Source organism: Xenia sp. Carnegie-2017, unplaced genomic scaffold, assembly GCF_021976095.1.
Source record: "Xenia sp. Carnegie-2017 unplaced genomic scaffold, XeniaSp_v1 HiC_scaffold_3, whole genome shotgun sequence".
Lineage (NCBI taxonomy): Eukaryota > Metazoa > Cnidaria > Anthozoa > Malacalcyonacea > Xeniidae > Xenia > Xenia sp. Carnegie-2017.
In genome coordinates this window covers 949,810-974,784 of record NW_025813493.1, presented here as the reverse complement: position 1 = coordinate 974,784, position 24,975 = coordinate 949,810, and the positions used below count along the sequence as shown (strand labels likewise).

The window sequence follows — 24,975 nt, the reverse complement described above, 5'->3', positions numbered from 1 at the left end:
GAACTTAGGCTTGTTACTGCATCTAAATGCGTTGATTGATGAAATGACAGCTGAAGCTGAAACGAAAAATTTAGCAAAACATGCGCGTCTTGTGAACATTGATTTGATTTTAAAAGCAACCTTGAGTGCTCTTAAAAATATTCTCGCTTATTGGTCGAAACTAATGTAAAAATCGTGTGACATTGCGCATTGAGTGCATTCGCTGGTGATCGTAGTATTCGTCAGGTATTAATTGAAAAGCAGTTCAACAAACTTTGCAAAGCATCCAAAGTGTATGGCTTCAAAAATGTATTTTCTCTTCCTGGTTGCAATGTTAGTGCAAATTTCATTGCAAATACAAATCAGCACAAAAGATTGTGGAAGCGATTACTCGTCCTTTTCTAATTTAAAAATCAATTGCGAAGAAGGGTCGACAAATGATGTGTGTATATTAAAGAAATTTAGAACCTACACTTCAACAATGGATCTTACACCGAACACCATCATTTATAATGGAACCTTTGATGTTTATCAAGAAGTTGAAAAAAAAAGTCTTCCGTTTTCAATGAAGTTTAAAACCTTATGCGCATTTCATGATGTGCTCTGTCCATTGAAAGGATACGCGACTGTCGTTTTGAAAAGTGAATTTGATGTACCATGGTTTGCCATGTCAGGATCATCAGTTATTAAAACTGTGTTGAAAATATATAGTGGACAACACATATTTTGTATGAAATTTGCTGCTGACGTACAGTAAAAACTTGCAAATTATGAAAGAAAATTTTGAAAGACATTGAACAATTTATGTTTGACTATAAAATATAGGGAAAGGTTAAATAATTTGAGATAGTAAATTGACGCTTGTTTACGTAAATGAATCTAAACAAAGCGGGGAACCAGTGGTTAAATCTGAGTTCAAAATCAAAAACAAAAACATAATTTGTATGGAATTTGATACAGACGTAGAATAGAAACTTTTAAATGGTGAAAGGCAATTCTTGATAGACAATAGAATATATATTATATTTAGCGATGGAATTAAAGGGAAAGTTGAATAGACAGAGATACTAAATTGACGTTTATTTCTGTAATTAATCTAAACAGACAAATGTATTAAAAGTTATGAAACTAGTTTATTGTCAAATGTCAATTATTGTCCATATTGACGGTGTGCAAATTATTTCAGTTTGATAATTTCATGAAAAGGAAACTAAATAATTTTGTCAACGTGTTCGGCCAAAACAGATCCTACTCAAGTTCAATATGACATAAATATGAAGATGCGTCATTTGATACAACAAAATCAACAAAATGTCGTTTACAAGTGCGGCTATTTTCAAGAATATCGAGAAAACAAAACAGACTGAATAAAACTGGCATGAAAGTAGATACATCTATATCATACTCCATAAACTATAAATCATATTTTTAAAAGCTTTTTGGTAACTGTTCGTGCTGTGCTTCTTTTCACCACATAAGCCTATAGTGAACACCTTTGTTAATAACAGCTTTGATACTTGCCGTCTCAAATTTTTTATCGTTCTGCCTAAGTGCCAACAGAAGCATTGCCTTTAATGACATTAAGCATGCTAAATTTTCTGAAAAACACCGCTGCTTAAACTCAGTGTGAGAAATGTTTTACAGTAAATTAAGGAAGTCTTTTCTGTAAAAAAAACTTTTGAATACCCATTGAAAAGGAATGATTGAAAAAAATGTTAATCAAAACGCTTTATCAAAACGCTGATTGTTTGAATACTCAGAAACTCGTGTAAGACTTGCGAAAGGTATGGGATTGTGAAATGTTTGGCAGAAACTCAAAATAATAGTCTCGTGCTTTCCACTTTGTGCTCGTGCTTGCCATGCAATTTCTTGTTCTCCCCAAGCTCTACCACATAATTCTACAACTCTATAGAAAGACTTGTGCTCGTGCTTGCCATGCAATTTCTATTTTTCCCCAAGCTTTACCACATGATTCTACAACTCTATAGAAAAACTTGTGCTCGTGCTTGCCATGCAATATCTTGTTTTCCCAAGCTTTACCACATGATTCTACAACTCTATAGAAACACTTGTGCTCGTGCTTGCCATGCAATTTCTTGTTTTCCCAAGCTTTACCACATGATTCTACAACTCTATAGAAAAACTTGTGCTCGTGCTTGCCATGCAATATCTTGTTTTCCCCAAGCTTTACCACATGATTTTACAACTCTATAGAAACACTTGTGCTCGTGCTTGCCATGCAATTTCTTGTTTTCCCAAGCTTTACCACGTAATTCTAGAACTCTAGAGAAACACAGAAAACACTTTCAATTTCTTAAATATTGCTCATATGTATTTCTAAAAAGTTATTTGTGCTGAGTGATCTAGTATCTTTAGTTTTAATGACGAGTATTCATTCTTGACATGGCATCATGCTTTTATTGCAAGTTTAAACTCGTCAACGTTTGTTCTTGTCTTTGAAACATTTGCCAAAAAGGAAGAGTCAAGAGACAAATAAAAATATACTGATTGAATACATTGCTTTAATACAACAATTCCTAACCCAAAGAATTAAATAAAACTTGCGGATTTAGAATTTTCTTTTATTTAAGGAATGTACAATTCTTCATTGGTATGAATTCACATCAATAGTTAATCTTTTATTCAACTTTAATATATTAATGATATGATTAAATATAATCGATATAAATATAGAATATCACAATTTCATAAACACTTTTACAACAACCATAATTCAATCAACCGGATATAAATAATACTTTCAAAATGAAAACGTTGAAAAGGAATTAAACATAAACGGCAACAGCTTGCTCTGCAGCGCTTGCTTTCATTCTTTTGGTGGAAGGCTTGTTGCAATGATCCATCGGATCCTGACTGTTGGATACGTCGAAATCAATCTCCTAGATTTTTAAAAAAATCTACATTACTGACCCCCAATCATTCTTTTTTCTGTAGAGCTTAATGAAACAATATCAAAAATTGCAATTACATGTTCGTCTACATGTTCGTCAACTGTTTGTCATCAATTTTATGGAGTCTAAGGCGTAGGCATTTTCATAAATGTGAGGAAGGGAGAGTCACCTGCGCTACACAAAGTGTACATACGATTTAAAATGCAAAAATGAAAAGCTTTTCTGATTAACATCAGAGTTAAGCATTGGTTCTTTATATAAGTCGTAGAACAATATTTTCTTAAGATAAGCAGCTTATAGCTATAAATTGTAAACTTTCATGATAAAAAGATGGGAAATTTCCCCTTTGATCCCGCCTCTGTAGTAGTTGTCATTTGTCGAAGGGAAAAATTAAGCTTAAAGAAAATACATACAATGTCAGCCGATGACAGTAATCTCTTTCTTCCACGAGAACTATTTTTTTCTTCAGGAATATTTACCTCCTATAAGTTTAATACAGTAGTTAACTTATAAGTCAAAAATGTTCTAATTGCAACTGTTCTAGTATTCACAGTTGCGAAATTCAGATAAAACTATACCACTGATTCTTTCTGGTACTCATTTTTTCCAGAAATATTGATCTCTTTTGCCTTTTCAAGCATACTCTCAAACTCCTACATGCCAAAAAAACATATAATTTTCAGAAAAATAGCATTTAAAGTTACGCTTTTATTGAAAGATAGCAAGCCCGATCGCAGTATTTTGTGCATAATTACTTCGTTTTGGGTAATAATATTTGTCCCCTTTTCGGCGTTTTCACAATTATTCTTCTCATCCCCATTTTCCTTGTCTTTCTGAACGTCATTTGGTTTTTCACCATTTTCATTATTTTCCAGATTACGCAATCCGTCATTCTTCGTCGCTAACACATCAAAATATTGCTTCAGAGCATCAACAGTAAACTTTTCCTTGACCACTAGTTTACCAAGACTAGAAGAGTAAATAAACGTGGCATAGAAAAGATAAATATTTTTAGTCATAATCATTAAATAATTTTAAAATGTTTTTTTTGCAGCTTTTTTTACCAAAACATTTTGTTTAAAAAACATATGCAACGTCGTGACGCAACCGCCGAGCGCCCTCCGTCAAACATTCATTGTGCTCCACCAGAAATCGCTTAATTGCCCATTGTTATTTATTTGTATTTCTGCGACAATGTAGTAAAATTGCAAAGTTTCACTCTAAAAGCATCAATAGGCTATACGTTCGTATAGCAATGTTATAAATTTGTTTTGTTTATGAAATAAGGTAATTTTTTTCAACTAAGGTAATTTTTTCAACTAATTTTCGCCAATAGGGAGAGAGCTAAAGTTTGGAAAGGCGTCACACGACACCTTGACACCCCTGCCAATGTGTGCATAGCTAAAGTCAAATCACCGTTTTCCTTTTGCCGCAGGCCTTATAAATCTTTCGTTCTGCATTCTCTTCATCAGATCTTGAGCCACAGTCAACTCCACACCTAAAAAAGCACCAGAAAAACAAAATGTTTTGTTTCAGAATAACTTAAAATGTAAATAATAAAATAGCTTCACTTTGATAGTGTCACTTTCTTCTCTTAAAATTCCTGGAAAATATTTTTACATCGCATGTTGGTATTAAGAGCAGAAGAACGAAAATGTTCTTTAATGGTTTATATAAATTAATAAAAGAAAGCGCACGAGACTGGAGAAAAGAAAAAATTTTAATACCTAATCTTTTAGAAAAGTTTTGTGCAGTAATTCTTGTTACATCGCGACATGCTACCAAAGCTCTACGCCACAAACATTGAGTCTAAACAAACATAAAAGTTTTTTATCAAAACACAGAAACGATAAAAGAACACGTTTGCCTAGACATTATCTACGGTGTAGATACTTACGAAGCTATATTTCTCATTTCGAAAGCTCATTTCATTTTTATTTCACCGTTATGAGCTGCGAATATTTGCTTATGAAGAATGGCAGAAGAACAAATCCGCCTACTTATGCTAGAAGGGTTTGATATAGATGAATATATCGTCATTCAGGACTAAATTTTTATGTAAGCTTTTTGCAAAAACACTTGAATGACTTATTATAGTTTACACTGCTTTTAAATCATCCCGTAGCGTGTGATTTCTATGCAAACCTGTAATGTTTTTGGATCATAGTCATGTAAAGTAATGTCAGAGCATTCCTTTTTTTCCGCCTGAAAATAGACAACTTAAGTAATTAACTTCCACAATTAGACATTGATTACATTGACTTTACACAAACAGATAATGATGTGCACAAAAAATAGGAATAGTATGAAAAATGACAAATGAAATTTGAGTAGTAATAATGCATGTACAAATTACGAATGCCAAGTCATTATACATTAATGTTTTAAAAAAATGTACACAGAAGTAGTCTAGATGTAGTAATGCACACATAAATTAAACTATAAAAGCATGGTTTAGCACACGACAGAAAATAAGCAATATCAAGAGAATGTCTTTGTCAATTAATGTTGATAAACCAAAAAAATATTGCAGTTAAGTCACACATTGAGAAAGATTATATTTTAAATGGTGTACGTACCACAGCACATGTAATGCAAATATGTTTGGTAGGACAATCTTGTTCAGTGAAAAAACGATAACAACATGCGTGTTGCCAGTGCTTACAGAAATCACACAAGATCATCATACCATCGTCCTGTACAACATAAATATTGTTCAAATTGAAACTGCCACTGTGTTATACTTAATAAACATACTAGCGCACATAACCATAGAGTTGTTGAGTAAAGTTCTATTAAGTATTAGTATCCTTTTCCCGCCGACAAATTCAAAAATTAAAAAAAAAAATTCAAACGTCATAAAATTGATGACACGTCATTCATTGGTGTAATTCTAGACAGTAACACCTCCTTTATTTCATTTCATTGCTTACGTCATTTCCTTGTAACAACTATTTAACATCACACATGCTTGTAAATAATCACTTAGCTTGATAATGACTTCAAAATAAAGTCGAAATATTGCTTTAAATCTTGTCTCCTGCTTTTATAACTCGAATCTTGAGTTTACAAGACGATGTTTTTGGAGTGTGTTTTGCTAAGTATTAGTATTATGCAAAGCTTTCTATTACGTTTTGAAACGGTTATTTCTCTCTCCTGACTTAATGCTGTTCTTTTTACGCTGATGGAGCTTATCCATGTATAAAATTAAAGGAATAAAACCACATTTATGTATAAAAGACTGCTTAGAATTTCGAGTCACGTGACTCGTAGGAAATGTATAAACATACAGTAATAATTCAGAATGTGTAAGTTCTTTTACTAATCTTTCTGGTGTATAGTCAATCATTCCAATTGTTCAATTGTTCCATTGTTTTCTACGATTTTATGACTTTTGATTTATAAAGGGGCTATTTGAGCTTGACTATAAAGTACACTAATAATACTTTTCTAGATAGGTAGCTATCATCCGTGACTTTAGAAGCGTATTGCCTTAAAGCAAAGTTTGTCAACGCACCACGTTAAGTCCACAAGAACATTCTACAATGGCTTCTTGGGGAAAATTTTCTTCAGGAGTTTTAGGTGTCGACGTTCTGGTATTAGAAGCTTTTTCTGTATCTATAAGATGATACAATAACATTTAACGATAAATCTTCAACACAGCTTGAGGGCTAAAAACCTTTAGCTTCATGAAACTTGAAATTTGTTCATTTCATCGTGCTGTTTCAGACATCAGACAACCTTTGTGATGCCACGATTGTCTTAGTTTCTATTGTTCTAGTAAGACGAATTTGCAACTAATTTACCTAATTAGAATTCATTTAACTAGAATTCAAGGGTCGTTTTACAAGTAATACGACCTTGCACGTCGTTTGTACTAGTAAACTACTAATATTACAAACAAACCAGACATTTGGTAATTAGTATGATTACAGTTAGCCAGTAAACTTTAGAGCCATGAATGCAGAATGCAAAAGACTTTTCTAAATCGAAAAATTTCTAGCACAACCAGATAAAAAAAGAACTTAAAATATGTAACAAATTCTTTTACCAGAAATAACCGTACTTGTATCTGACTTTGTCCATTCCATATGAATATCATTGCAGTCTTGAATATGAAAGGAGTATCTCAATTTGCTATGCAAACATTATATAACATCAATCCTCCATTGATTATGTAACAAAAAATAAGTACCTTTTGCCTCTTCATTCTTTCTTTCATTGGGTTGTTTTTGTAAGTCAATTGCAGTTATATCACGCACTGAAAGGGGTTCTTTACTAATTTCAACCAAATCTTCAATAAACTGGAAGAAAATACGCGAACCTAAATAAATCTCTGCTGAGTGCTTAAATTTTAATTTTCTGTTTCACCATGTTGTCCCCGTCTTCTTCATTATCAAGATAAGATCCTGGTTTTTTTCCGCTTTCCTCTTCATCGCGAGTGTGAAAAAGTTTTGATTGAACGCGAACTCCAAACCTACATTAAAGATTTTAACTACCAGGTCCGACTGAGCACAGGTACAGTAAAATACTCATGTGGGTTAATTATAATCTGGTGAAAGCCAAGGCTTGCAGTCCTTGTGCGAGATTAAGTCGTTTAAAAGAATAAAAAATTCTGTAGCACTAGGCTGTAATTAGAACTTACATGTGATAGTGCTAGATGTGTTTTCCAGGAAAAAATCATAGAAAAAAACAGAAACAAAAAATTATGATTTGATTACATCAAAATTATGCAGCTTATGTTGTCATTGAATCACAACTGTTGCTCGAAAGCTTTTTATAACTGTTTCGAGTTATTTGAAATATAAGTTGACAGTGCTCTTGAAAACTTTGACAACTTAGCTACAATAGAGAGTTTTTTTGAAAAAAAAAACAATAGAAAAAAAGTTAGGAGTTTAATGATTGTGTATCATTAGTGACGTAATGAAGTCTTTGTATCATATGAAATCATCATTGCCTCATTAAAGTATGATGACGTAATTATACATACAGAATGTGCATCGCCCAAATCAAGCTTTAAAGAAAAATCATCAGGTCCAATGTAGTCAGTCTCCTAAGATCAATGAAAAATTTTCAAATGTCAGTCCACGAAAAGTGTTTCAGCAAATGAATTCATATTACGTCATCAGAAGTTTTATACTTTTAAAAGAATTTGTTCGTTGTAAAATACAATTACCAATGTAATGAATTTTTATAATTACTTATCAATAATCTATTAACATTCGTACTGATTGAAAAAATACCTGCATAATAGCAATATGAGGTAACCTCTGACAGTTTGACAGATGGCAACTATATGTGTGCATTTTTACGAGATACAATGCTTATAAGACAATACCTGAAACCCGGGAGGTTGATAATTAGCCAGTGTAACTACGCAAAACATAAAAGTGACGTTACTCTAAGATAGAAAAATATCTTCAGGATTAAGAATCTGGGGTTCACATTATGGTGGTGGTATATAGACAGTCTTTAGAAAGCATATACTTGTTTAAAAAATTAATCAGTTGATTGTCAATGCGAAAAGAACTGTGTGACAAAGATCGAGCAATGGAGCTAGCAACTGTGAATACTTGACTACACCCTCTTAGCTGCTTTTCAGAAGCAAGAGATATGGAGTTATGTTTAAATTTTTTACAAGAAGACAAAACCGTACAGCCATGGATAACTTTTTGATGTACACATGCAACGTGTGATCGTTAAAGAACTAAATTAACTGTAAGAACACTGATATTTGTTACTATTTGCGGCATTTGATGCATTTGTTACTAATTGCGGCGTTGCAGTGTTTTCCGAGAAAATCAAAACTCGCTTTTGATATGAATAACCTTATTTACCAATATATATTCATTACAGAACGTTAGAAAAATTGTATGAATCATTTCAATGACAAGTTATATGCCTTTACAACTATTCTATACTCTACATGTTTGTAGATGTAGATCGTCCAGGTTGGTATAGTCCTGAGAAGGACTGTTTGAGACTCATTTGACTCTAAAGATGACTACCACTAAGGTTGTCGAAACGTCAGTCAACAACAACAAAAACAGTCCTTCTCAGGACTATACCAACCTGGACGATCTACATTTACAAACAGATAACGATACTCCCGGGTTCAAACCATTTACTTTATTCTATACTCTCTTACGTTGTTTATTAATTTACATAATTACTTTACACAGCTTACCGTCATCATAATACAGGATTTTCATGGTCATCATCACTTCATCTAAAGATACAACACACATTTCGTGTTAAATGTATAAAGAGTTGAATCAAATATTTGTGTAGTTTTCCGCTTAATAAAAATTTGTGTAAAATTTTATTTTTTGATACGATAGACATAAAAAGTTAATCATTACCTGGCAGTTGCTTTGTGCACTTTATAATGGCAACAAGAGTCCTGTTAAAATTATGACATATATATATTAAGCCACAAAAAATAAACTTACAAGCATATTACGTCATGCAAACATAAAAGATATAATACATTGATTTTATATTGTCTTTTAAATTTATGATTTTTACATACGTATACCTGTGTCCCAAGTGCAGGAGTCACCATTTTAATATGGTGATAGCCGGGAGGGCACATTGTAAATACACTTTGTATATTTATTTATTGTATATATATAGAGAACCATGTCTTTTCACCATACTGTATGCTTTACCTCATGAGTTGAACGGTGGCGAGCTTTGTTTCTTTTGATTTAGGAGCTTTTGCAATAATCTGATCATTTCTAAGCGAAATTTTATGCAATTAAAATCAAATGTTTTTTGACCTCGACATGAACAGCACAATTTCATACATTACCGATAAATATTTACACCACGATTATAATAATCAACCTAAAATTACACAAAAATCATATTGTCGATTACGATGGGACAAAAGTTAGTAACTGCAACGAGGAATATAAATAATCTTTGCTCTCCCCTCACTCCCATCCAAAAATTTAAAACATCTCTACTGTTTGAGGTATCAGCCAACAGTGGTACTTTCCCTATATCTTCAACAATAATCATGCATAATTCTAAATCTTATAAAAATACATTAGTCGGATCTAGGCTGATATGTATTATGTGTTCTGCCCGTAGATTATTTCTTCAAGTCTTATTAGATAGTGTTGTGTGGGTGCATTCGAGATTTTGATAAATACTGATACTGTATGATATCTGTACCGAAGAATTACATTTCTATGTTTTTAAATGCATAAGAAAAAAGTCATTTAAGAGCTGATCAGGTGATCAATGATCATAACATCAACAACGGAACGAGCAAAATGTATTAATAAACAGAGTAATTACAAAGAAAACTTTCGATTTTTTTTACAACGAACATGCATGCATTTGGTAACAAAATTTAAGAAACTTTCCCTCCAATGCAGAGTATCTTACATCATTACATACCTTGAATGTGTAAGTTTCCAGAACAGTCTAAACAAACATTTGCAACAATAAGAATTGACTCGTTTAATCAAAACACGGCAAAAAATTTAAGAAAAATCTTTAATTAACATGTTTGGTGTTTTATCGGGGCACGCAAGGCGGGTTTTCTCATCAAGAGTCATCTTTCTTACCTGCCTGTACTCACAACAATACTTTTATTTAGTTTTACTCACATCAGGATCACGAGCATCCAGATAAAACTAAAAATAAACATTAATCAGTTAGTACTGCGTGTAGGATGATTTTCCCAAAGTATCTATAGTCTGGCTAGGGCGAGAAAAAACGGATGTAGGTATAATAACGTTATTTTCAGGTGGAATTTTTTCATATACAAAGATGAATTTTTTAAAGTCTATAAGATAAAGACATGCTGCCAGACATACTGGCGGCAAAAGCTGCCAGACATACTGGCGGCTATGACAAAGACTTCGCAGGTGATAAGAGAATAAAAATCATGTTCGTAGGTTTTGGCCAATTAGAAAAGATTGTATCATTAATGAATAAGTATCGCTGCTAAAATCTTATAAATCTAGTTCATAAAAACAACGCATAAAATGTTCAAATTAACACAATTTTAGAAGTTTAATTTATAGATTACATTGTTTGTACATTTTAAGCCTTTTTTGCTGTTCAAATTGCACCTAGATGCATGATGTTCTATACTTATTAGAATTAAATAAGAATATTAACTGTACATGTAGATTCTAAACTTACCCCTAATATCATCTTTCTCAGCTAAATAAAAAAATATTGACATAATTTTTGTAATTTGTTTCAGTTAGGAAGACGATTACTAGACTTATTTCATTATTCGTCTATAAAGATTTAATGAAGGCATTGAGTCAACTTTTTACAGATGTTATAAAGCTAGAGTAAGATCGTTTATTCAGAGCTGACCAAGGAAAGAAAAACATGGCTACTTACATATTTTTTCTCAATGGCGTCGAAACAACCAGTAACCCTAAAAGAATTAAATCTTATTTCTTATTTTATTAAATATCATTTGATTATACTTCAACGATAGGAAAATTATTGTGTATTGAAGCAGGCCAAACTATCTATTAATATTTTACTTAAAATATAGCTACACGGGAAATTTTACTGAAAGTTCTGTAGCTAATTGGTGATTTGATGAAATTCATATTTTAGTAATCATTTGGTCTAGAATGTGTGTACATAAGAAAGGAAAACGTGTGTAAACTAAAGTCTTACGTAAAATGTGAAGCAAATTTTGACAGTGATAACTTTATATGTTTGACTACGTTTACACTACTCAGGATCGGTCTAAAAACGGCGCAAAAAAGTAACAAAACCGGGTTACGTTTATTCTGCACCGGAGTAGAATTGTTTAAAAACGTCATTTTCCGGAGCGATACGACCACACTTTCTAAACGTGGTGGAACGAAAACGGAGCTCTACACATCGTTCTGTAAACAGCTAGCCGTTAATATTTCGCTACACTTTAGTTACCAGTTCTCTTTAATTCTTCGCGTGTCGTGGCTCGTAATTGAAAATGGCGAACATTTTATGTTTTCAAAAGCTTGCAAAAACTGATTCCGTTATAATTTATGCAAATCTATGTTTCTTATGGCCTGAGTCAGCAAAATCGACGCGGAATTTAAACGGCTCAGGGTGAACGCAGTCAAATTTTGCCGTCAGTCTTTCGCTCCGGAGTAGTGTAAACGTAGTCTTTAACGTACAAGTTATATCAAATACATTTTAACTGTTTTTTAGCTCAAATGTGTCAATAGATAACTCCTGAAAAATACGTATTTACGTACAGAGACAATTAAGACATAGCAATTGAAGCTTAATTTTTCACCAACTTTATCTCTCCTTACCAATTAATGACTTGACATGATCCGGGACATTTTGTCTCGTTTCGTAAAATCTTCACCCCTAAATCTAAATACATTTAATCAAACTGGTAGCCATTGATAACTTTTCTATCGCTTTTTTTTTCATGAGAGAGAAAAAGTAATTTTACGGCCAGTTTACCTTCGATGCAACGGTCACCGAAACAATCTTCAGGAAAAATTGCGCTGAGTGAAGAAAATGATATCTTTTTCAACATTCATTTTATTTTTTATTTTGAAATTAACTGCAATATAAGGTAAGATCAGTAATTCTTAGCAAAATATTATTCTGAAATTATAGTCTTAACACTATTGAAGCAAATAAGCCCTTCGGTGATTTTTTTCATGATGCTAATAATTCCCCCTCAGCCAGTGTAGTAGTTAAAGGCGATGGACATCCTGGATACATTGAAAGAGTGAATAAAATTTTCTAACGAGAGCAATAGCGCTTACGTAAAAATTACTTGGAGATGATCTTTTCATTCTTTTTTATGCACTATAACCTGCATTAACCTATAATGATCTTTCTTTCATTCTATCTTACATACAATTTAGCTTTATTATCATACCGTAAATAGGTTACACTTGAGATCTACAAAAAAATTTTAGGAGAAAACATTCACATATTCATATATCATGGCTGCAGAAAATATTTAATAGAAACCAGGAAATTCTTCCTCAAATATTCGCAGAAACTTATATTGTGAATAATTTGGGATATTTTTTCAAAAATCACTTTTAAGCTCTATAGTGTCATGTTGGGTGCGATAAATTAAAAAAATATAGGGATGGCGAGATGTTCCTTGATGTTTAAAGAACAGTTGTTTTCATTGTTATATCTGTTCCACATTTATTCTACCTTTTAGTGCCATGTTAGCATTACAAATTATCCTATTGAAGATGAAGCTGAATCTTTTGCCTTTCCTTTTGTAGATTTTTCAATGACTGTAATGACTGACATCATTACAGCTAGCGTATGCGAACTCATTTAGCAGAAATATTGCTTGCAGAACTACCAGTGTTTATACAAGTATTAAAGACCTTCCAACTCTCAAGTAAATACTGCTCACAAGATTGTGTATTGAACGAAACAGCAAAAAATGTAGGATTTTAGATACTCATAAAATACTTACGCAGACAGCAATCATTTTTTTGACAAATAAAGTAGATTGGGCCTCTAAAAAAGGATTAAAATCTCTACTTATCTTTGTGTGCATTTACTTTAAACATATGTAAAGCAATATGTAGCTACAATCCCAGTTCGGTTAGCATTATTTATAAAATTTACAACTTGTTAACTTGAGCTGGGCAAGAAAAGGACGAAAACAATCCAACAAAGAAACTTGATTTTACTGATCTATAACCAAACATGGTCCATATAAAGAAATCCGTTTAAAGTTTAAGCCTGGCATTGAGGAAGGACGCTTTTCTTAAAAATTACTTACCATTGAGTTTTTCAGTATTGAAAATATTAGCCCACTAAAAAGAAAACCAAGGTAGGATTGAAATCTCTCGAATTATCTTCAATACAAGCGAAACTTTGGTTATTTCCGAGCAACTGACTGTATGCGTACTTACAACATCTTTAACTGTGTCACTTCTTCTCATTTGTGCGGAAAGTGCAGGCATTATGACACTCGCGAGTTGACGACAAGAAAACACTTGAATAAAAACAACATAACGCAATGATCGAAAGATATATATAAACATTTAAAAGTATATTTTACGTACAATTTCACAATAATGTGGTCTAGAAAGCGATGAAAATGTCTAAGGCTTGAAATATGTTAAATATATCCGCCACTTTCATCAGAAGAGTCTCCAAGCTGTTTTGTTCAAAACATCATCTCGTTTTTGTTTACAAACAATAAAAACATGGCGAATTCATCACTTCAGTCAAACTGTTTTCGTGTGAAAAGGTTTTATACCCTTGGACTTACCAAAATTTGTCAGTTGTACAGGAAACTGCTTTTTCTCCGTTTAGTGCATAAGCGTCAAAACTTTTAAGAAAAATTTAAGATGAAAAATGAAGCACAAAAAGATTGTCAAAATAAAATATGCTTCAAGATTTTAATTATTGGCGGGAAAATACTTCTATCCCAATGTATCCATAATGCTGTCCCAATGTATCCATCATTCCATAAACGTGTCCATTCCACTGGTCCATTTGGTACATTCTTATATTCGCACGCCATGCACTATAAACTCATTTTCTATCATTTAATTCTTCGCTAATCAAACACATGCGCGTATTTTGCTAAAGTTGAAATATAGCTGCCTATTTTCCACGCCATCATTAATATTTAACACTATATAGTGCGAAATGTATTTAACTTTAATTGAAATATGTACGATATAAATAACATGCATGCTGATTAGTCAATTGTATACAACTGACCGAAGTTGTGACAAAAATACTCAATACTTTTGCATTAATTAATCATTCACTTTTAAAACGAAAGAAGCCAGCACGCCAGCTTGAGATATTTTAAGTTGTTTGTAAGCTGGGAAACAACGAAGAGCTAATTGTCTGACTCTGGAGCAATTTTTTTCGTACTTTACATGTAGAATCAAGTCATGAAGATTTTGAAAGCTCTGAAGACAAATTTCGCTGTATTTCTTGTCCTCTTTTGGGTAGGTAACGTCATAAAGCATGCATCTCAGAGATAGCGAAAATGTGTTTTTGCTGCTTTTTTCAGCGATAATATATTGCATGTTATAGATTAATTTTTAAAAGCGTAAATACAATGCTTAGTAACTACACGAATAATGTCCGATTTGTGTTTCTGTCAACAAATGAAATATAATTTATAAACTTCTAACTGAAGGACAACCAATAAATTGGTGAAGAAGAAGTAAATTATATTTCTCTTGATCTTTTCATTCAAATGTCTGATGCACTAACCGAAGCAGACGTCTCTTTGAGACTTTTTGGCGTAATATGAATGAAATTACGAAAAATAAACATTGAAGCATCATTTGCATCTCACGCTAAGGTTGGTCTCTATATTTGTGGCATGTCTCAAAAGACCTTACAACTCAAATTCTTGTTGGAAATAACAAACTTAACGGTTTATCGAAGGGAGACCTAATCCATCTGTGAAAAAGCTAATTAAGCCGGCTTGCAGCAATAGCGAAACGTTTTCATGAAATGGTAGGACCAAAATTAAAATTGATACTTAAGCTTGAGCACCGATAATTTTTAACACTGTGCAAGGCAAGGGTTATATCAGTGATTAATTTGTGCTACAACAGACACTGAATGGTCTGATTTGATCAGTTAGGTAATGTTAACGACAGTAATTGCTGGCCGCACAAAATTTTATCCTGCGTCATGTAAGCTTTGCAATACGTTGCACAGTGGTATGGCTTCTTTATTTATCTTAAAAGAGAACTGAGAAACTTGAAAAAAGCGGTAAAAATGGCCAAGCAATAAGCACAAACATCACGTACAGATATTTATTTCCTTGAGGTGAAGTTCGTTTGCGGGCGGTGCAGGCTGTGTAGGTTTTAATTATTTATACTGGAAGATTCTTTAGAACGAAACGAATTAATGATATTATTCATAATAAGAGAGTTCTCATTTCAATATTTACAAGAGGCGTCTGCTCGTAATTACCCGCACTTACGATGAAAGAAAACGCTTGCTTTAATGTAAAATGTTTAAAGACAATACTTTACGTCCTTATTTTACTTTTTTGGGTAAGTCAACTTTGTTTATCGCGCAGAATTCTGTATTCTCATCTGTTTGTTTGACCTTATGGGGTAATGTATGTCGAATTGATAGGTTTATATCAAAGTCTGGTTTGTTCTGCAGATATCTTCGTGCTTGATGTAGTATTAGATACTTATAATATATAAATATTTGGTATTTTCAAAGAAACTGACCAGCAAACAGATGTTTTCGTGGACATTTCCTTTGCTTGAATGCTTATTTGTTTGACCTAAAATATGCAGAAAATGTTCCCCTCCCCGACTAAGAAGGATGTGATGATTTTATACTTTACACTTAAATAACAATCCAGAAAATTTTTTATGCAGCGTGGGTTGTGTTTGACTTGTAGATTTTATTTAAATTCATCTTCCTGCTTATGCCAACTGTCAATTAATATGACATAATGTTTCAGCTGGTGTAATGTATTTTATTGACACATGGCTCTAGAACAGTGGTCTCCAAACTTTACAGCCAGAGGGCCACATGAACTTTCATCCAGCATGTTGAGGGCCGACGAACCGTATACCGCTGGTCAAAGAGCGAATATTTTAATAAAACGAAGTACATTACACAAGCTTCATTAGTTAAGAAAATAGTTATTCAAAATTTAAAGGTTAAATTTCAACCAAGTGTATATCATAACAAAATCACAATTAGAGTTCAGTTATTCAGTGGTGAGATTGAGTGGTTTAATTAATTCTGGCCCATAGTTTGGAGACTAAAATTATTTTGAACAGTTGTCTCACATCATTACTCTGATTAGTCTCCAAACTACGGCCCGCGGGCCAGATGTGGCCTGTTGTGCCTCTCAATCCGGCCCGCAGACACTTAAGAAAGCCAATTTCACCACTCACATTGAGAAAACTGAACAGGCTAATTGTGATTTTGTTATGATATTACACTTGGTTGAAATTTAACCTTTAAATTTTGAATGACTATTTCTTAACTAATGAAGCTTGTGTAATGGGTAGGGCATTATGGGCTGTCGCCAGGGCCCTGCAGTTTTGAAGGTCCCCACGCAAAGTTAATATTTTCTATTGAAATACCCCCTTCGTGTGACAGGAGCAATACAAAAATCCCAATACAAAAGATCAGATTTTAGTTATTAATAAAAGTTTATATTACATGCAACATAGGTAAAGTTTGAAGGGCTTCCATTAGATGCTAACCTGACATTTTGTTGTGAACTATGAATGCGATCAAATACTATGTTCATTGCTAAAAAATAACCTTTCTACTAAACACTTTTGCTGAAAAATTCTTAGCAAATATTACAATTTTATTTCACATGTTTTGTACTTTCTAAAACAAACAAAAATTGTATTATTTTAGAGTTTTTGTCCACAAAAGATGTCAGTTTGGGGTGAGGTTGGACAACCAGGGGCCCCGCCAAAGCTTATTTGACCTTGTAAGAAATTGCACTTACCTATTATTTCTCATTTTGTCATTTGATATGCTCAAAGTATTCAAAATTTAGTAATTGTGGAGTTGTTGAAATGTCTGTTCAATATGAAATGTTGAATGAAATTATCAACAAGAAGAACAATTTATGATAGCAAGTCTGAAACTCATAGACTGTGAATTTCAAGTGTTTTCATGTCAAATATTTAAGAATTCATTTTGTAGTGTTTGCTTGATAAATCTTATTGGTTGTGATACAATTATGAAAGACCAATGAACACAAAATCCGAACATAGCATTTCCATGCTTTTTTGTGATATGAACTGAAAACAACTTTATGACATCAATGTAATTTTGCTGTATGCAAGAAAGTTTCTTCCTTCATTTAATTTCATGTACACTGTTTTACAAAGAAGCCTTTGTACTATACTTAAAGCATGGATATTTGTTTGATGAATGTTTACTTTTAATGTTTTGAGGAGTTAAATTGACAAATGCTTTTAAAACAACCAAAATTCTTAATAAGTTAGGTATGGAGAAAAACCCTCCAACATTTCTACAATGATTTCTAAAAAAGTGTGCTGTCCTACAGCATATATATATATTTTTTAAATAAGAAGCAGAACTTTGACAAACCAACCCAGCAGGTTGTAAATACATGTCAGTAGTTGAATTATGGCAATGTCGCATTTGACAACTTTGTACTTACTGTTCCTATATAGTGTGCTGGTATAGCGTTAGTTGGTGTGGCAATATGGACGTTGGTGGATAAATTTGAGTATCAACATCTATTGGGTAGTGACAACTATATTATTATTGTGTCATTAATGATTCTAGCTGGTATTGTTGTCATTGCTATCGGTTTCTTGGGATGCTGTGGAAGTGTAAAAGACAACAGATTTATGCTGATTGCAGTAAGTGTGCTACGTCATCTGGCATTTTTATTCATGGTCTTCACTTGCTACCATGCATGAGATTGACACTATAAAGACAGTGTGTTTGCATTGAGTCACTTGCTACCATGCATTGGATTGACTCTATAAAGACAGTGTGTTTGCTTTGAGTCACTTGCTACCATGCATGAGATTGACTCTATAAAGACAGTGTGTTTGCATTGAGTCACTTGCTACCATGCATGAGATTGACTCTATAAAGACAGTGTGTTTGCATTGAGTCACTTGCTACCATGCATGAGATTGACTCTGTAAAGACAGTGTGTTTGCATTGAGTCACTTGCTACCATGCATTGGATTGACTCTATAAAGACAGTGTGTTTGCATTGAGTCACTTGCTACCGTGCATGAGATTGACTCTATAAAGACAGTGTGTTTGCTTTGAGTCACTTGCTACCATGCATGAGATTGACACTATAAAGACAGTGTGTTTGCATTGAGTCACTTGCTACCGTGCATGAGATTGACTCTATAAAGACAGTGTGTTTGCATTGAGTCACTTGCTACCATGCATGAGATTGACACTGTAAAGACAGCGTGTTTGCATTGAGTCACTTGCTACCGTGCATGAGATTGACACTGTAAAGACAGCGTGTTTGCTTTGAGTTACTCCGACCATAACGTACATAAGAGAATTGAGGAAATCTTTGCAACTTAGTATGTTGAGCTTTTGATGAGCGAAAAAGATCATTTTAGTTTATGGTATATTTTGCTCAAAATATAGATTATCGTATTCTATATGTGTTACGTAAATGTCTATCACTAAGATGAAGAAGAGGATTGTAATTTTTCAATAATGACACAAGAGACCATAGAAATGAATAATGATACATCATTTGTTCAATTTTCTAGTTCTTTGTGATGGTGGTTTCGGTGTTTCTAATCGAGCTATCTGCTGGCATTGTGGCATTTGCATATCGTGGAGAGGTAGCCATCATTTAAATATTGACTTGATGAAAATTTTTGGGAAAAATGAATATGTTGCGTGTGTTTTTATTGTAACGAGTGTTGATAGGAGCTTTCTTGGTTAAGACACAAATTACGTAAAGGAATAGGTTTTTTAAGGTCCGGCAAATTTTAAAGTATTTTTATATAATTTGATTTCTGTGGCAAAGTTTCAAATGCTGAAATTTTCATGTACTAGTAGAAAGAAGAGATATCTTCTTAATTCTTCTAATGATAGCGCAACAGGTTATATTTTTCTCTTATCGTACACTTAATGAATTTTTCCTTATTTAGCTGGAAGATGAACTGGAAGAAAGTTTCCTTAGTGCAATGAACAAGTACACAATTGACAGTGATGAAAAGAAAGCGATCGATAAAGCCCAAGAGAAGGTCGATAATTCTAACTTTCTTTTGTAAAATATTTCATTTTATGGATTAGCAAATGAACTAGATAACGTATTACATGAATATGGTTAATGACGTATTACAATGGTATGGACGGGTAAATGGCGACGTATTACAAGGTTATGGACGGGTAAATGATGACGTATTACAAGGGAATAGACGGGTAAATGATGACGTATTACAAGGGAATGGACGGGTAAATGATGACGTATTACAAGGGAATGGACGGGTAAATGATGACGTATTACAAGGGAATGGACGGGTAAATGATGACGTATTAAAAGGGAATGGACGGGTAAATGATGACGTATTACAAGGGAATGGACGGGTAAATGATGACGTATTACAAGGGAATGGACTGGTAAATGATGACGTATTACAAGGATATGGATGGATATATGATGATTTAAAAGACCTATGTCGTCAATTATAAATACTTTGCTTACATATTTAACTTAGTTTTGGTGCTGTGGTGCTGTCCAATATTATCAATGGAATCAAACTGTTTGGTTTAATATTGAATCAAACAACATTAACACAACTCGTGAGGAAGGAAAATTGAGAGTTCCCGATAGTTGTTGTAAACCTCCTATAAAAATTGGTTGTGGTTACGTCACTCACCCATCAAATATTAACTATAAGGTTAGTGTTGTATCACTGCATGTGTGATATGTTGTAGTGACGTCACCCACCCATCAAATATTAACTATAAGGTTAGTGTGGTATCGCTGCTAGTATGATATGTTGCTGTGACGTCATTGATTCTTGAGTAACGTGAATATTAACTTATTATTCATAAGGTTACGTAGTGTTGTAAGACCAACAGTATGACATGTTGTGACGTCACTCACACATCAAATATTAACTGTAGGGTTAGTTTTGTAAGACTGCCAATAGTACATGTTGTAGTGACGTCACTCATCCAAAATATACGTAGCTATACAGGTTACGTCATTAAGATTCACTAAAATATACGTAGCTATACAGGTTACGTCATTAAGATTCACTAAAATATACGTAGCTATACAGGTTACGTCATTACGATTCACTAAAATATACGTAGCTATACAGGCTGCGTCATGGGAAATATGAGCAGTTTAAAAAACATTGCGAAAGTCATCACCGCGCAAGATTCGCCAAAACTTTTTGTGGAAATAGTTAGTTGTACTTCCAATGGTTTGTCTGATTGTAAAATTGTCACTAATGGCAAACGTTTTTAAGGCGAAAGATATGTCACCGAGAAGCACTTTTGAAATTGCCTGTGCACGAAAATAACTCAGCTAATAAGCAATTTGAACAAGTAAGATTAAATTATGGCACACGTTGTTCAAGCTTTCAATACTAACCGGATCTTTTTTACCGTTCAGTTTTTTTAAAAAATCTGTATGTATGACTCCAAATTGCAAAACGTTGCAATTTTTCTCGTGTTTTTACTAATAAATTACAAAATTTTTAAAGCAATCTGAGGGCTTTGAATGTAAGTTTTGTCTTCCGAGTTAAATGAATTATTGAATTGAAAAATCATTCGTCGGTCTAGCGTGTTGCATAAAATAACTTTTCTTGATACACGTGCAATCGCATTTGATTCATAACATTGTGTTGTTTTGTAGTCACGTGTACTCTTCATGACGTCATACCTGTCACGTTTCCACGTAGTTATCGTCTAAAAAGACCACATTTAAATTTTCTTAACCAGATTTAGCGAGCCAGACTTTTGATTTAGCCATTAAAAAGTGAAAATGTCATTTCATAAGACGTCCAACATCTCCGTATCTCAAGATTTTTCTGTTCTTGATGAATATCAATTGCTTATTTGAGAAGTACTATTCTGTTAAATTGTTGGGGTTTTTGCCTCTTTGCGTGTTTTGTTTTAAAAACGTATTTATACAATGCGTGTTTTTTTTTGTTTAAAGCTTTTTTATATAATATTAAGCCCTTAATAACCGAGCTCGAGGCCTTTACGGAGAAATAACGGACCGAGGTCTTTTTGTGCAGACCGAGATGATTATTTGACCTGAAACGAAGCTTGATTTCTTTCTTGTCTTTGCCGTTTTATACGGGTTGGCTTTCACTTTTCTAGTTTTCGTCCATAAAAAAATAAATCGTTTCAAATTGTATCGTCTGGATAGTTTAACTGTTTTCCAAGTGTTTTTCCTTCGACTCACATTCGTAAATGGTTTTTTGTTTCGGTTTTTTTGCGTTTAGCTGTTTGCATTACGAAGTTTGTTTGCATTTGACTGAAAATTTACGCGTTTTGGACCGTGGTCGATTACGGGGAAATAATGGACCGGCAAAAATGTTTCTAAGCCGATCAAAGCGCGCTATTTAGCCGGAAGTGACGCTTGCCATATAATAAACATATTTTAATGTAAGTTTAATGTTTGTTAGGGTTGCATTGAAAAACTGTCAGACATTATTGAAGATCATTTATTGATACTTGGTATAGTTGGACTCGGTGCTTCCATATTACAGGTACGTACATGAAGTACTTCACACGCATAATGTGCTTAATATTTCACCATCGCTCACTGTATTGTCATTTAATGAGATTTTTTTACGATAAACGCTTCCTTTATACGGAAATGATGACATTCAGTGATCAATGATTTCTTGTTATGTGCTTTTTGTTGTCATATGCCTGCCCCATCATAGAATTTTGTTGAAAATGAATAATGAAATTCAATTTACTTTCAAAAGAAATCAGTAGGGCACAACGGAATACATGAATATGCACCCCCCCCCTTTCAATTGACGTTCTACTCACGCCTCTAAGTGTATCATGTTCAAGTATTTGATCATCACATGTTTTAACAATATTACCATAAAAGCCATTATCCACTGGACTTAAAGATGTACACGTAGACACAATTTCAAAGGTAGATTACTCTCCGAGAAGATTATACCGAAATAAGGAAAGATATAGTTTTGTTACTTACTTTTCTGAAGATATTCGACGGAAGACTCAGTTTTAAATTAGGTTATTCTTCAATGAAATTTAACATCGCCAACATTTAAACGTTTCAAAACCAGATTGGTCGTTTGCAAATGTGTAGTTGCAAAATGTGTTTGGAAATTTTTACTGCGCAAATGCTTACTAATTGCTACAATTATTTTTTACAGGTAATTGGGTTGGTAGTGACGGCGTTGCTGATACATTTGGTGGAGGAATATTAACTCTTAAGATTTCAATACAACGTGAATTTCTATATATCATTTTTTGTACATTTCAAAGATATTTCCATAGCAGGTTTTTATTGTATAGAACAAGATAACAACAATATCAAGTTTGGATGTGAGAAAATTTCAGTAATACTATGTACGCTATTTTTCTATACAATTATCAGATGTAACTACTTTTGAATTGTCAGTAACTTTGCATTTTATTCGTGACAAACGAGGTCGCCCTTCGTCTCGTTGTTACAAATGCGCATGATCAGTAGATATGGAAATTTTATTAGCTTCAATATTGAAACTGGCGTACAACCAGTTTTGGTCAAAGTGTTTTGTGAATTATTTTCAAAAAAAGATCGTTTTTAGTGAAAAGTGAAATGTCTCGAAGAAACGTTCAGATATTGTTACGAGATTCTTGTCAGTCGTATATCAAGTATCTTTTTATTTAAAAGAAATCAATGTTTTTATAAATCAATAATTTTACCTCTTTTTCATTGTAACCAAGTATTTTTTATTCAAAACCATTGTAATAACCTTACAGCCCCTAGCAAATAACACAAAACTTCAAAAAAATTCCAGAGCACGTGCGTTACGTAGCGACAAATGGCGTAGCCGAGAATGGACTAACACGTGACTTACATGTAATTTGCAAATATTAATCCAATTATGAACACGTCACAGTTTTGATTTCATATGCTGGTTTTTGCTGTCAAATTTAGGCGACGCAGCCTGCATATTTGTTCATATTATGCAATTTTTTGTGTTCACAGCAAAAACAATATATTATTATAACGAAATTACCATAAAGTAAATGGTTTGAACCCGGGAGTATCGTTATATGTTTGTAAATGATGATCGTCCAGGTTAATAAAGTCCTGAGAAGGACTGTTTTTGTTGTCAAAAAAAAAAAATGTTTTTTTTTTTTACTCTGAAGATGACTACCGCTAAGGTTGTCGAAACGTCAGTCAACAACAACAAAAACAGTCCTTCTCAGGACTTTATTAACCTGGACGATCATCATTTACAAACATAGAAATTACCATAGAAGGACGAAAGCCGGCTACGCGATGCCCTCATTAACCAGTCAGCTAAAATACAAAGTTGACAAACAAAATACAAGTCAATGCTTGTATCATCGAAATCACAAATTGTATCTTCAAGTTTCTGCGCTGTATCACGAATATCTTCTACAACTTCAACAACTGAACTCATGTGCACCTGGATAAATGTGTCGACGATTGTGTTTCCATCAACAGCAAGCGATACAGCAGCCAAACCAACATTGGCGGCAAGTACAGATTTAGCGTACGTTTTTCCCAGTAATGGCAAGATGGTTGATGCAGCTTCGTCGCTAGAACTTGCAATCGTACTTGATATTGAAGCGATTTTTTTTACCTTATGTCTGATGTGATAGACAAGCTTACCGCGTTTGAAATAAACGTCCCTCTTGACTTTTTTTGCCAACTTCTGTACGTTTTCTATTTCCAAGGAAAACTCTTGTGCAACTTTTTCGTCTTCTTCGAGAGCTTTCTGAGCATGCTTCACTTTGCTAGATTGTAAAATTCCATTGATTATATCTGCTCCAAGCACAGTTCCAATACCTGTGCCAGCTGCAGTCAACGGCATTGAACCGCCAAAAGTGAAAGACGCTCGAACCATACCTCCTATAGCTAACCCAGTGCCAACGATTGAAGTTGAAGCACCTGTAAGTTTAACAATGCGGTTGTTACTTTCATATGTTTGTATTTCGTCAGCTAACGCTCTCAATAACAGGATCGTTTTCTCTAAAAGCACTCAATGACGCTGCGTACTTAGCAACATGTCCTTTATTAGTAAACATGAATTCATAGAAACCGTCATGGATTTTTTGTTAATTTGAACGTTTCTGTCTCGCAGCAATAGCACGGTATTTTGTTTTTTTCTTCTTTTAGTCCTCGGCCTAAGTCAGAAGTTAGGTCCTTGAGAGTGTCTCTAGTTTCAATTTTCGCCATTGCTGTGCTCATTTAAGATGAGAAATATAGATCTGTTTTGTTCTAAGAGTAGTTCCGTTCATACGCCGAAATGTCAATTCCATAACAAGAAACAAAAGCGCAAAAGTATCTTTGTGTTTCATGTGAATCATAATGCATCAAATTCTTCCTTTATAGGGAAATGAGCACATACATAGTAAACAATAAAAATTATTTTGG

At 33.4% G+C, this 24,975-nt stretch overlaps 3 protein-coding genes and 1 long non-coding RNA gene across 5 annotated transcripts; 1 reads left to right on the top strand and 3 right to left on the bottom strand.

Moving 5' to 3' along the window:
* Nucleotides 1-2,540: 2,540 nt before the first annotated feature.
* Nucleotides 2,541-7,907, bottom strand: LOC124454785. Its single transcript, XM_047005539.1, has 14 exons — nucleotides 7,882-7,907; nucleotides 7,537-7,547; nucleotides 7,263-7,368; nucleotides 7,087-7,195; nucleotides 6,943-6,999; nucleotides 6,409-6,509; nucleotides 5,471-5,587; nucleotides 5,037-5,096; nucleotides 4,619-4,700; nucleotides 4,308-4,389; nucleotides 3,647-3,860; nucleotides 3,470-3,544; nucleotides 3,305-3,373; nucleotides 2,541-2,879 (listed from the first exon to the last, which is right to left on the bottom strand). Coding segments are annotated over exons 2-14 (1,188 nt in total). The 5' UTR covers nucleotides 7,539-7,547; nucleotides 7,882-7,907; the 3' UTR covers nucleotides 2,541-2,765.
* A 1,162-nt stretch (nucleotides 7,908-9,069) lies between these two features.
* LOC124455021 lies at nucleotides 9,070-9,751 on the bottom strand. The gene is made up of 4 exons (XR_006951664.1): nucleotides 9,706-9,751; nucleotides 9,563-9,631; nucleotides 9,254-9,294; nucleotides 9,070-9,120 (listed from the first exon to the last, which is right to left on the bottom strand). It is a non-coding gene; the product is annotated as an uncharacterized LOC124455021 (long non-coding RNA).
* Nucleotides 9,752-14,659: 4,908 nt separating this feature from the next.
* Nucleotides 14,660-23,286, top strand: LOC124454580 (CD151 antigen-like). Of its 2 annotated transcripts, none has more exons than XM_047005354.1 (7): nucleotides 14,660-14,830; nucleotides 18,035-18,226; nucleotides 19,118-19,192; nucleotides 19,505-19,600; nucleotides 20,075-20,257; nucleotides 22,004-22,087; nucleotides 22,736-23,286. In XM_047005354.1, exons 1-7 carry the CDS (start codon nucleotides 14,774-14,776, stop codon nucleotides 22,787-22,789), a joined length of 741 nt encoding a protein of 246 aa, XP_046861310.1. In that variant the 5' UTR covers nucleotides 14,660-14,773; the 3' UTR covers nucleotides 22,790-23,286. The 2 variants fall into 2 exon arrangements, with proteins under 2 accessions (XP_046861310.1, XP_046861309.1); XM_047005353.1 differs by lacking the exon at nucleotides 14,660-14,830 and adding an exon at nucleotides 15,737-15,898.
* A 515-nt stretch (nucleotides 23,287-23,801) lies between these two features.
* Nucleotides 23,802-24,646, bottom strand: LOC124454784. Its single transcript, XM_047005537.1, has 2 exons — nucleotides 24,598-24,646; nucleotides 23,802-24,489 (listed from the first exon to the last, which is right to left on the bottom strand). The coding sequence occupies exons 1-2, from the start codon at nucleotides 24,644-24,646 to the stop codon at nucleotides 23,804-23,806; spliced, it is 735 nt and encodes a 244-aa protein (XP_046861493.1). The 3' UTR covers nucleotides 23,802-23,803.
* Between the last annotated feature and the right edge of the window lie 329 nt (nucleotides 24,647-24,975).

Coding starts and splice junctions, on each gene's coding strand:
- LOC124454785 (XM_047005539.1), bottom strand. Junction 3,545..3,646: donor ATATTATTACCCAAAACGAA/GTAATTATGCAC, acceptor TTTGGCATGTAG/GAGTTTGAGAGTATGCTTGA. Junction 3,374..3,469: donor AGTACCAGAAAGAATCAGTG/GTATAGTTTTAT, acceptor TTAAACTTATAG/GAGGTAAATATTCCTGAAGA.
- LOC124454580 (XM_047005353.1), top strand. CDS start 15,827: ATGAAAGAAAACGCTTGCTTTAATGTAAAATGTTTAAAGACAATACTT. Junction 15,899..18,034: donor TCCTTATTTTACTTTTTTGG/GTAAGTCAACTT, acceptor GTTCCTATATAG/TGTGCTGGTATAGCGTTAGT. Junction 18,227..19,117: donor ACAGATTTATGCTGATTGCA/GTAAGTGTGCTA, acceptor TCAATTTTCTAG/TTCTTTGTGATGGTGGTTTC.
- LOC124454784 (XM_047005537.1), bottom strand. CDS start 24,646: ATGACGGTTTCTATGAATTCATGTTTACTAATAAAGGACATGTTGCTA. Junction 24,490..24,597: donor AATAAAGGACATGTTGCTAA/GTACGCAGCGTC, acceptor TTAAACTTACAG/GTGCTTCAACTTCAATCGTT.